Source organism: Microtus oregoni, unplaced genomic scaffold, assembly GCF_018167655.1.
Source record: "Microtus oregoni isolate MIOR12 unplaced genomic scaffold, Mior012 000014F_ref0000157, whole genome shotgun sequence".
Classification (NCBI taxonomy): Eukaryota; Metazoa; Chordata; class Mammalia; order Rodentia; family Cricetidae; genus Microtus; species Microtus oregoni.
In genome coordinates, this window is record NW_024543073.1 from 37,731,119 (window position 1) to 37,743,449 (window position 12,331).

The 12,331-nt window shown below is 40.4% G+C and overlaps 1 protein-coding gene across 2 annotated transcripts in view; it reads right to left on the reverse strand.

Moving 5' to 3' along the window:
• Positions 1–12,331, reverse strand: part of Ttc37 (tetratricopeptide repeat domain 37) — a 98,507-nt gene that overhangs the window by 73,265 nt on the left and 12,911 nt on the right. For both annotated transcript variants that reach the window (XM_041663389.1, XM_041663388.1), the window contains 5 exons: positions 11,720–11,810; positions 5,238–5,381; positions 4,638–4,729; positions 3,836–3,911; positions 3,238–3,378 (listed from right to left, as the gene is read on the reverse strand). In XM_041663389.1, coding sequence (XP_041519323.1) covers positions 3,238–3,378; positions 3,836–3,911; positions 4,638–4,729; positions 5,238–5,381; positions 11,720–11,809 — 543 coding nt within the window. In that variant the 5' untranslated portion in view covers position 11,810. The remainder of the gene's footprint in view (positions 1–3,237; positions 3,379–3,835; positions 3,912–4,637; positions 4,730–5,237; positions 5,382–11,719; positions 11,811–12,331) is intronic.

The window sequence follows — 12,331 nt, forward strand, 5'->3', positions numbered from 1 at the left end:
AACTAAACTTTCAACTTATGCCTGGCCCTCGTGAATCTTCTGCTTGTTTGGTCACATTTGCTTATTTATTTATTATTTATTATACATACAGTGTTCTGTTTGTTTATTATGTATAAGTGTCCTGCCTGCATGTGTGCCAGTACGACAGAAGACGGCACTGGATCTCATTACAGATGGTTGTGAGCCACCATGTGAATGCAGGGAATTGAACTCAGGACCTCAGCCATTTCTACAACTTGTTTGGTCAGATTTATAAGGTAAGGTGTCTCTCACTAGTAGCCCAAGGTAGCCTTGATGTTGTGGAAATCCTCTTCCTCAGCCTCCCAACTACAGGAATTACAGCTTGAGCCACCACAATCTGCTTAGTCCTGACAATTTAAATGAGGGGGGAAATGTCTATGTAAGCTTTAAAATACATCCTAACTCCAACTGGCCAACGGAGTATACTAAACTAGTAAGGGACAACTTCAAATTTAAAACATCGGCTTAATAAAGCATCTTCCCCTTCACTGCTGGTTGCTACAAAGCAGCCCACTAGAACATTATCCTGTATAGTAATATAACACCACAAGCACACTCTTTGGAAATTCACCCAGAGAAGGAAATCTTTCAAGTGTAGCACCTGACCCCTCACTGAAGAAGATTCTCTTCACAACAGAGACCATTACAGAAAACCACAATTCAAAATGCAGGGAACAACTGATCATGGGATGCCCACCTTGAACAGATGACTCTTTTAACACAACTCCTGCACCCAAGGCTCAAAGAACATTCCAGAAGAAGGAACAAAAAGATTTGAAGAGCCAGGGCACTAGGAAATCTGCTGCTACAAGGCAGCAGCACATCCTTGCTATCTCAATAACATGGCTGCTGAAAACAGACCTGAACGAGCACAACACCAAGGGCCATGCTAACATGGAAGTGGATCTCATGGCCCCACCTAGGCAAACAACTACAGGCAGCTAAGGAATATTGAGAGCATGAGTGGTCTCCCCAGGGAGCTGTCCCCTAATTGGTACCAATTCAGTACCAAGTGGTCAGCCCCGAAGTCAGATATATGCAAGCAACACTGGATGGACTTTATTCATATGAACTAATATATTTGTGCATATATAAAGTATGTATAATGAAACAAAGAAAAGAAGGCCAGGAATTTCAGAGAAAGTGGGAGGTTATAGCATGCAGGAGTTGGGAGAAAGGAAAAGGAGGAAAATGTAATTATATTTTAATTTTTTAAAAAAAGGACTAAGAAAAGTACAGGAGGTAAGGAGAAAGGGTAGAGAGATGGGTGAATATGACCAATGAATGTTCTTTGTATGAATGCCATAAATAAGCATGGTTAATACATGCTTATAAAAAATTGTTAGGTACAGTTAATCCTTAGTATGCAGGAGAACGAGGCAGGAGGATCAAGAACTGATGTCCAGGTTGGCCTGCCCCTTTCTGAGTGAATACAGAGGAGGGATAGATTGGGGGGCAGGGAAAGGGGGAGGCAAGAGAGGAGGAAAGGGAGGATGCAGTTGTGATGTAAAATAAACAAATAAATAAGAAAAAAAGAATTCCAAGCCAGTATGGGCTACATAATAAGATCCTGTCTCAAAATCAAAAACAAAACAAAACGAACAAAAAGTGTGCAGGTGTGTGTGTGAGTACGTGTGTGTGTGAGTATGTGTGTGTGTGTGTGTGTGTGTGTGTGTGTGTGTGTGAACTGGGGACTGGGAATAGGTCAATGTTCAGTATGGTCCTACAACATGCAAGCACTAGATTCAATTGTCAACACAGAAAATAAGGAAGGGTAGCAGAGAGGGGGAGAAGAAAGATGAAATGAAAAAGCAAGAATGAAGGGAAAGAGGAAAGGAGAGAGAGATGGGGAAAGGGAAGGAGAATGAGAAAGGTGGAAAAGGGAAGAAAACGAAGACAAGAGGAAGCTTGCTTACTACGGAACACAGAAACACAGGAGTTTGGGCCAGCCTGGGAAACTTAGTAATACATTATTCTTTTTCCTTTCCTTTCTTTTCTTTTTCTTTTTTTTCTTTTTATTTTTTTTTTTGTTTTTTTTTTTTTTTTTTTGTTTTTCGAGACAGGGTTTTTCTGTAGCTTTGGAGCCTGTCCTGGAACTAGCTCTGTAGATCTGTAGATGAGGCCAGCCTCAAACTCAGAGATCTGCCTGCCTCTGTCCCCGAGTGCTGGGATTAAAGACATGTACCACCTATTATTTTTTTTTATTTATGAATTTTCTTCCATAAGTAGAAGTAAATAAAAACTATATTTTACTAATTTTGGTATATGTTTGATACTGTGTTAACCAAGAAAAATAGTAAGGCTATATTATATAGATATTGCTTAACAGAAATTGATGAGCTACCCAATTTTGTCACTACTAAATTTCTCCTACAACTTCTTGTACAAGACAGTCATTACTACTGCATGTTATAATTGGATCTAAAAATATCCTTGAAAGGTCATGTGTTGAGGGTTTGGTCACCAGCCTGTAGTGAACTTGGTGGTGGCAGAAGCTTGAGGGAGTGAGGCCCAGTGTAAGGAAGATAGGTACCTGCAGCGGATCCTGGATCCCTTGGCTCTTTTCATCCTAGGCACCACAGGTGAACAGCTCTGATCTACACGGGCTCCCGACCCTGATGTCCTGCCTGCTCTACACACAGAGCAGGAGGGAGATACTCAGTGCCCACTGACACCTTTGAAGCTGTGCACCACTGTAAACCTTCCCTACTGACACCTTTGAAGCTGTGCCCCAGTGTAAACCTTCCCTACTGATACCTTTGAAGCTGTGCACCAGCATAAACCTTCCCTATTGATACCTTTGAAGCTGTGCACCAGCATAAACCTTCCCTATTGATACCTTTGAAGCTGTGCACCAGCATAAACCTTCCTTACTGATACCTTTGAAGCTGTGCACCAGTGTAAACCTTCCCAGTGACAGGGCTGAGTGGCACACTGACAACCGACAAATAGCTTCTTCTAACAGTTTTAATCCTCAACCCTTTGGGGACTGCCTGGCATACAGTATATTCTCAACAACATTTTCTAAACACGAGAACAAACTGATGACTGAACAGGTAAACATACACAAAGTTGTGTTCAGTCTGTAACTGCTAAGATGTTAAATCACACTCAAGTTAGTAAGAGGACAGTGTTACATCACTGTGCCTCCATCTTCTAACTGAATTAGGTATTGATTTTCATGATGGCAACCACGAGGAATAAACAAGTTGATACCATCTGCTGGGTTTCATTATCCTGATCCTCTATCTCCTCAGCGAGCATCTGAGTCAGTTTTCTCCACAGCTCGTAAAGCTCTTGCTTGTCTGCTCCGTCATCTTGCCGTGTCTTTATCAGTTTACTCCATGTCCGAGCCACCTATTGAAAAGGAGATTTCAATAGTTAAGTTACTTTAAACTTAAAATGTTTAACCTAAAGACCAAAATCATTTCATCCATTAACATGTAAAAAATAGCAAAAGTACAATATCCCATGCCATATGAACTCCAACAAAAAAAAAAAAAAAAGTGGGTTAGGCAAATTTCCAGGGTTCTTCTATGAGAAATGTCACTTAGACAAGAGACAGATGAGCACACCCCAGCCCCACAGTTTGTAATACATGGCTGCTAAAACCCACAGGCACACACTTAGTAAACGTAAACCAGAATCAAAGGTTAGAACTAGGATATCACAAATTGGAGTTCAATTTCCAAAACACTGTAATTTATTTCTCAAAATTTTTGATATCACACTATCTTAATTTTAACTTGTATTAAGCTAGATGAAGCCTTTTTCTAACCCTTTCACACACAGCCTTTAGAAGCCACCGACCAACCTCTAGGTATCTCTTTTCCTGGTGATGTAGATCCACGAGTTTCCTACAGACATCACACCACTTCTGCTTGTCAACACTTAGGTTAAAGAGAAGAAGAAAAGGAATTTTAATCTGATAGCGGAAACAAGCAAATACATTTGAAACAAGCCTTAGACATTTGAGACAACAGTGTTATTGTATACAACAAGTCTTTTGTAAAGGGTGAGGAAAGATCATCATTCATTATCTTGATCATAAATTTTAAAATTCCAAACTGAGTCAGTCATTGTAATAGTCTTTTCAGACTAATTCAATCACAGGAAATTCTGCGACAAATTTCTGGAAGAAAATAGCTCCTAAATTCTTAATTGATGTTAACAATCCTTCCACTTAGCTATTTTTGGGTGTCAAGAATCTGGAATTAACTTAAAACCCAAGCTGTTGGGCACAGGTTGAAGGGATTTTCTTGACTGAATCATTTGAGCTGGAAGACCCACCTTAAAATCTGTGCCACACCTTCTTGTGGCAGCCTATATAAAGGACATGAATGACATATCTGCTTGCCCTCACTCTGGCAAATCCATTCCTTTACTGGCACTAGACCCTACTTCTTTGAAATTCCTGAGTTTACCTCAGATCATCTGGGACACCCAACCTCATGGACAGAATTATTACTGGATTCATGGGCTTTCTCTGTTGCAATAGTCTCCTAAGTGCTTGGATTAAAGGTGTGACCGCCACTGCCCAGCTCTATATAATCTCTAATCACTCTTTCCTAAGTCAGGCTTGTAAAGACTCTGCCCTTTCCCCACCTGCTCCTCACCTTTCATAGAGATCCAACAGCTTTTGGTAAACCCCAGGTAAATCACCCTTAGCATTTTCATGATCACACTTCTCATACAAACTTGCTAGCCCCTAAAAAAGGAAGCAGCGGTTAGGACTCTTAGTAAAATCTCTCATGTCCCCACATTTATTTATTGTGTGAAATAATGCACTAACACCTAAAAATTACCAACGTTTACAGGTGAATTATGTGTGGATTTCCTTCCAAGTAAAGTGAAGTTTAAAAATCATCCATTTGGGTAGGAAGGTAAATAGTGATAAACAGTATCTTTGGCACCTAAAATTAACTTTTACATTTAGAAAATTTAATTTTTTTCATGAGACAGGCTTAAGTCCCTATTTTAACACAGGAGTCTACACTTGCTTTCCCATACTATAGGAAATGAAACACGTCCCCAGACCTGCTTTCCCATACTATACTATAGGAAATGAAACACGTTCCCATACCTGCTTCCCCATACTATACTATAGGAAATGAAACACGTCCCCAGACCTGCTTTCCCATACTATAGGAAATGAAACACGTTCCCATACCTGCTTCCCCATACTATACTATAGGAAATGAAACACGTCCCCATACCTGCCAAGCAAGCAGCTGCTCTGGCTCTAGTTCGGTAGCCTTTTTATAGGCACCCTGAGCCTGGTCGGGCTGTTCTAGTTCAGCCGCAGCAACACCAATGAAGACCCAGGCATTATAGTTGTTTTTTTCTTGTTTTAGCACTGTCTGATTAAGAAAAAAAAAAAGATGAGAGTAAGTTATTAACTTTTGAAAACTAATGAACAAGCAACAAAGCAATAGCCAGGACACTGGATCTGGCACCAACAGCGCACAGAACAGTCCTCTGTAGCCAGGTACAGTGAAGGAAAGATCGTAAGGATTTGGAACATGAGGTACCTTTTAGTAAAATGCCCAAGGGGTCTTGATACCTACATAAAATGACCTCACCCTTACCCCATGAGAATGTTGAGTAGAGAAGAGCAGCAATTCCTAGTCGCATCCCTGCCTCCAAATCACTGCAACCAACTCCAATATTGCCTTTTCCATAATAATACACTCCAAAATTAAAGATGAATTCTCTGTGGCAGTGATAGATAAATTCATCCTAATATAACTATACCAAGCAAATCAACAAAGGCAATAAATGTTTAAATAATACCTGTCATCAAGAACAAAATTATACACAGAGATATTTCTTTGAGAAATATGAGTATTTACTAAAGTAAAGTAAATAGCTTAAAACAAGATTAATATATTCTAGGGAAAGGAAAAAACTAGGAGCTAAATTAAATCTGGCTCTCAAGGTTTTGCATATTCTAAGGAAAGTCACACTTCTATGAGTTGAACCTATGATGTGGGATTCCCCTCTGTATGCTGTGAAACCACTGTTTAACAAAGAAACTGTCTTAGGACTGGGCAGGGCAGAATAGAGAGGTAGGTGGAGAAAACTAAACTGAATGCTGGGAGAAAGAAGTCAGAGTCAGAAAGAAGCCATGTAGCCCCACCGGACACAGAGGCTGAAACGTTACCCGGTTAAGCCACAGCCTCGTGGCAATACACAGATTAACGGAGATGGGTTAATTTAAGATATGAGTTAGCCAGAAATACGCTTAAGGTATTGGCCAAACAGTATTGCAAATAATATGTTTTCTGTGTGATGATTTCACTGCTGAGCAGCCAGGAACAAGTGGCCTCCTACAACAGATTGCTGCTCCAATGTGTGCTAGCTAAATCCACATAAAACCTGAGAGAGCTTGGAAAGGAATTCTAGATACCAGCAAGCAAAGTTTAGTCACATTTTTTTTTTTTTTTGGATGGGCTCTGGTTCCTGGCGACATGCTGCAGCTCCTTTAAGAGAGGTCTTCCTGACTCAGTGGTAGCAGAAAAAAAAGCCATGCTGTTTTGAAACAGCTTCCTGGGCCATGCTGCCAATGCGAACTCTGATGCGTTCTGGCTATGGAGCATTTAAATGGGGTTTGTGAGCAGAGTGCTACAACTTGCTTAAGGGCAACATAGACCTCTGTGTACCTGAAAACAGGGCAATGTACATGGCTCTCAGAGGCAGTGAACATGTCTCTGCTATGCTGGACTACACAGAGTAAGCAGGCAGGACTGCAGAGTTGGTCTCAGCCATGCCCACTTAGCATTTAAAAAAAGTGCTCCTGGTCAAAAACTAATTACAGATACACAATAAAAACAGATTCAGAAGAAAAAGACCTCTAAATGGGTCAGTGTGTTTTAAAAATGTACATAGGCTTGGGAGGGAAAAGAAAAGGAGTAAAGAGATAGTAAATGTAATATAAAAGAGTACAGACAGTCATAGATTAAAGAAGTAAAGATTAATAAAATAAATATTAAACTACTAGAAAAAGTAATAGGAGGAAAGAAAAATAAGTCATGTAAAGATGGAATATACACAGAGAGTCTGGATTATGTGTATTATTGTGTTTTCTTTAAATTAACTGACTGTAAAAGAGATAAGAGAGATATTTCATTGTATGGGCTGCTAAGCTAAACCAGCAAATATACTTTAAAGGTATCTTGATTTCAGAATTTGGGTCTAAGGATATGTTACTTTGGAAAAGAGGTTCTTCTTTTGTTTCCACAGAAGATGAAAACCTATGGATTTCTTCCACACTAATGTGATTTGATGGACCAAAAGGTCTCCCTGAAAACCCTCCCGAAAATACTTTGCTCAAAAAAAAAGTAGGAAACAATTTGGAGAGAACTACACCCAAACTCCCAAATATTGTTTATAATGTTTGTCTACATTTAAAGAGGTATATGCTATAGAGATTGGTATGAATTTTGGTTTATTGATACAAATTTTAGGTCAATTTTGTTATATATATATATATATTCTCTTGATTAAGGTATTGTGTTTGTGCAGCTCATTTAAAAAAACGTAATATATAATCACCTATAATAGTCAAGCTTGTAGTCATGTTAGTTAGGCTTTGTAGATGTACAGAGATGTATTTCAGATGGAGAGGCACTCAACAAACCTTTCAAAGACTACAGAATATGTCATTTAAAATGTTTAAGAACTCAGAACTTTTCATGACAATAAGATACATCTGCTCCTGGCAGCACCAATTACTTCAAAAGGAAAATGGGCATCAAAGAGACTTCTTATGGAGTTTACTAGCCATTTGGACAAGAAACTGCTCCTGCCTGGACTGCTTGATGCTATGCTGTCTGAACTGGACGTGCAGTACCCACAGAGAAATGACTGCTGAACTTGACTAAAGGCGAGATGATCCTTCAGGGTTCTTGCTTCATGAAAGAGTCTGCAAGACATTCTGCAGGACACAGAAAAAAGTGACTGACAAACTGCCAATATAGGTGGAACTGTCTTCAAAATTTCCTGCTTCATGCCAGATACTATGGGCCTGTAGGCTGAAGATAGATGCTTCAATGATACAGAAGAACTTTGGGTGACTGTGCAGGAAGCAAGATGTCTCTGTCAATTCTAGAATTTTGGAAGTTGCTTACAAATGCACTTCCTGTTTACTTAGGTAATATTATATCCTTCTGGAGTCTTTGATGGAGTTGAAAAACAATTATAGTTTTTGTTAGTTATGATAAAAGATAAAGTAGACATAACTATTGTAACTGTAATTCTTGCTTGATACCTGTTTGGTTATATGTAATTTTACTATGCTAAAGTTAAAACCTTTACCAAGTAAGCCACAGCCTCGTGGCAATACACAGATTAACGGAGATGGGTTAATTTAAGATATGAGTTAGCCAGAAATACGCTTAAGCTATTGGCCAAACAGTATTGCAAATAGTATGTTTTCTGTGTGATGATTTTGCTGCTGAGCAGCCAGGAACAAACAAGCGGCCTCCATTAATTAGGCTTATGTGCACCCACACTCTCCCAGCAATCTGTCACCATGTACTATACAAGCGGCACTTTATTCAATACTGATGCCTCCTACAAAACTCAGCAAAAGTTAAACTCCAGTACTAGAGGCTTGTTCTGCTTCTGTTCCGAACACCAAGAATGATGGTGGCACATAACTGCTTATCAAATGACACAAGCTACATGTCAACCGCCAATCAGTAATTACTGTCTGACTAATGATCAAGGTTTCAGAATGTGAAGTACATTTTTAAAGAAACAATCACACATAAAAGAAATGTGGTAAAAATAGACAGAAGATTCTGGGAGAACACAAAGAAGAAAATACCTAACTATATGAACATAAACTGGAGCCATCTTCCCCAAAGGAAGGCTTATCCCCTGCTGTAGAGCTCCACCAGACAGAACCACAACAAATCTATTCTCGGGTAGCTTTTCTTTAGTCTCAACCCATTTTGGGTTACTACAAATAAGAGACATCTCCCATTGCTTAGTTCTCCACTTATAGTCTAAGTCAGGATTTTTGCCATTATAAATTATGAGAAATTTGGTGAAATTCACATCAAACTTTTGCAAAATCCCCACAGAAAGATATCCATGCTGAGTAATGTAATAAAAATATAGGCCAGTAAAATGGCTCAGTGCGCCACCCAGGCTTAAGGAACTAAGTTCAGGCCCTAGGACTCATATAAAGGTAGAAAAAGAGAACTGGTTGCATAATGTCCTCTGATCTCCACATGTGTGTGCCACATGGCATGCACACGTACATTACACCCATGCACACGTACATTACACCCATGCACATACACACACACTAATAATAGTAATAACAACAACAGTCTAGCCGCGTAATCATATACACATGGTGACTTAGGTAAGCCCAGTGCTGGAAGAAGCAGGCTCTCCATCTGACCACATCTGCTCCACCCTCTATGCGAGCAAACTCTCAGTTCCGCATCTCATCAGTACCATAGTGCCTTCATTCCTACAGGTCTCGGGCATCACTGTACTGGTATGAACAAATGTGTCACATTCAGAAAGGCTGACACTTTTTCTGGACCTCACAGCCAAGTAAATAATAAACCTTGAGGCCATGCAGGACTTAGGCTTGATAGCCTGCTGTATACTCAGCCTACTTGTTCAGCCTGCCTTTAAGAGTACAACGTTAACAGACAACTTTACTTGTTTTGGACTTCCCACAGGTCTGAATGGATGCTACAATAATCATTTGCTGAAAACATCAAGTTAAGAAGTGTCTGTATAAACAAATATTCACCATAAACATTGGGAGCAATGTGGACATAACTTGATAACTCTGATTAGGTTTTCTTAGGTTTGCTTTTCTGAGTACTTCTGGATCAGTAAGTTCAATCTTGTAAAACTGTTAAAGGGTTCTGTAAAGTAGCCCTTATTCCTTCCCTTTGTGATGTTCTCTATGCTGACCAATAGAAGTTAGCAAAGCCCCTTGTATGGACAGAGTCAGAGACAGCATTCAAGCAGAACAGATTCAGACTCATGATCACATAGAGGCCTGGAGCCATGAACTACAGGCAGATGGAAGACAGGGGAGAGAAGTAGGGAATTCAGAACTGGGCTTGCTCTTGGCCAAACGACTCCAGGAGCAAATGCTTTGATTGCTTTCCTCACTGTAGCACCAGTGTGCTCCGGTGTCTCTGAGGCAGCCTCCAATGTGTTAGCCAACGCGCCTACCCCCAATTCAATTACTATGATAGTGGACAGATGCTGTGGATTCTGACTTCTGAAGCCTCCTCTCCCCGACTCCTGTTTACCCTCATGATCCATCACTGTCACACAAGCGCAGCCATCACACCTTGCCTCTCTTCCTTCCTTCATCGTTCTCAACTCCATCACTCACCGAGTTCACTTTAATAACACAAAACTTCCAGTGGACACTTATTAGGGTCAAGCAATTCTTCAAACTCTTACTCATAAGCTTGCAATCCTTTGGCCTCTTACGCATAAGTTTTCGCAGCATAAATAACAACTGCTTCAAACCTGCTTTAGTCTCAAACTAAAGCAGCAATGTAAGCACCTCATCTCCTACCATCAACGTGAGCACCTCATCTCCTACCATCAACGTGAGCACCTCATCTCCTACCATCAACGTGAGCACCTCATCTCCTACCATCAACGTGAGCACCTCATCGCCTACCAACCATCAACGTAAGCACCTCATCTCCTACCAACCATCAACGTGAGCACCTCATCTCCTACCATCAACGTAAGCACCTCATCTCCTACCATCAACGTGAGCACCTCATCTCCTACCAACCATCAACGTGAGCACCTCATCTCCTACCATCAACGTGAGCACCTCATCTCCTACCAACCATCAACGTGAGCACCTCATCTCCTACCAACCATCAACGTGAGCACCTCATCTCCTACCATCAACGTGAGCACGTCATCTCCTACCGTCAACCACACCACCAAAAGTAGACGCCATCAGAGAAAAATGTTCTTAGTTTTCCACTGCCAAATCACAAATGGAGCCCTGCATGGATCTGTCCCTATCTTTTCTCCTGCCACAACAGAAGAGGAGTTAAAGGCTTCCTGTCACACTCTGCGTCGTCGCAGAGGGTGATCTCCCTAAGGACTTCACTTCTACCTCTACTATCTGTTTCTCCACCACATTCAACTTCTCTGTTTAACAGGAACATTCCCATCAGGACGTGAGGAAGCTTTAGAATCTTTTTTCTTCCACCCACTGGTCAGATAGAAACTGGAATGTCAACATTCCTCAAAATAATAAAATGCTAGGTAGGCAAGGTGGCCCAGAGGTTAAGGTGCATGCTATCAAATCCAATGATTTGAGTCAAGTCCCAGGACTGACACAGCAGAAGGAGAAATGACTCCTACAATTTGTCCTCTGACCTCCACAGCACAACACACATAACAGATACATTTTGTAATGTGATACAATAATAATAGTGCTAAAGTATAGTTGCTTTCCATAATGCATGGTGCTTATGATACGTCTGGTTTTAAGAACATGTCCTTGGTAATTTAGCAATAAAGAAAATCAAGTGCAGCAATAATAGCCTACCCCATTAATAAGGAGATATGCTCTATAGGTTCTACCATTGTCTGAATGTGGACAGTAAATGACTTATACCTTAAAATAACTCATAAGTTGGTACTATATTTGGCTGCCAAGGAAACAAATATCCTTTACCTTGCAATGTTTCAAAGCTTCTTTGTACTCTTTGTTTCTGATTGCGTCTCGTGCACTCTTCAGGGCAGTCTTCACTTCTTTGCTCGACATTCTATCAAGACAAGAAGTCACAGTGAACATACAATAATATCTCCCCAATGAAAAGAGTCCCAAAAACTGAACCGTGTGAAAACGAGACATCTACTTCCTGCTCTCTGGGACAGTCTGCCCCCTACTCTACACATAGTTCCTCAGATTTCTACTCCAATGTCTGTTCCACATTGGAACCTCCCTGAATGAGTTACTTAAAATTTTGCTCCTTCCACATCCTACTCAAAACCGTGTATTTTCCCTTCTACCCTTCCCTTGCTTTACTTTACTTCAAATGCTCAACACATCTCCTGTACGTATGTTCTATGGCTCTAGCCTACTGTGTGTAGAGTCTAGTTCTGTATAAATAGGGTTTTGTCTGCTATTGCTTTTTCGGCTCCAGGATTAGTATCTGACAAATGGTAGGTGACCGGTAGGTGCATGTTGAAACTGAGCTGTGTTAGAATTCCACTCACTCTCTACACATTTAGCTAAAGTACAGATGATCTTATGAACAAGAACCTACAATACATAGTAATTCCA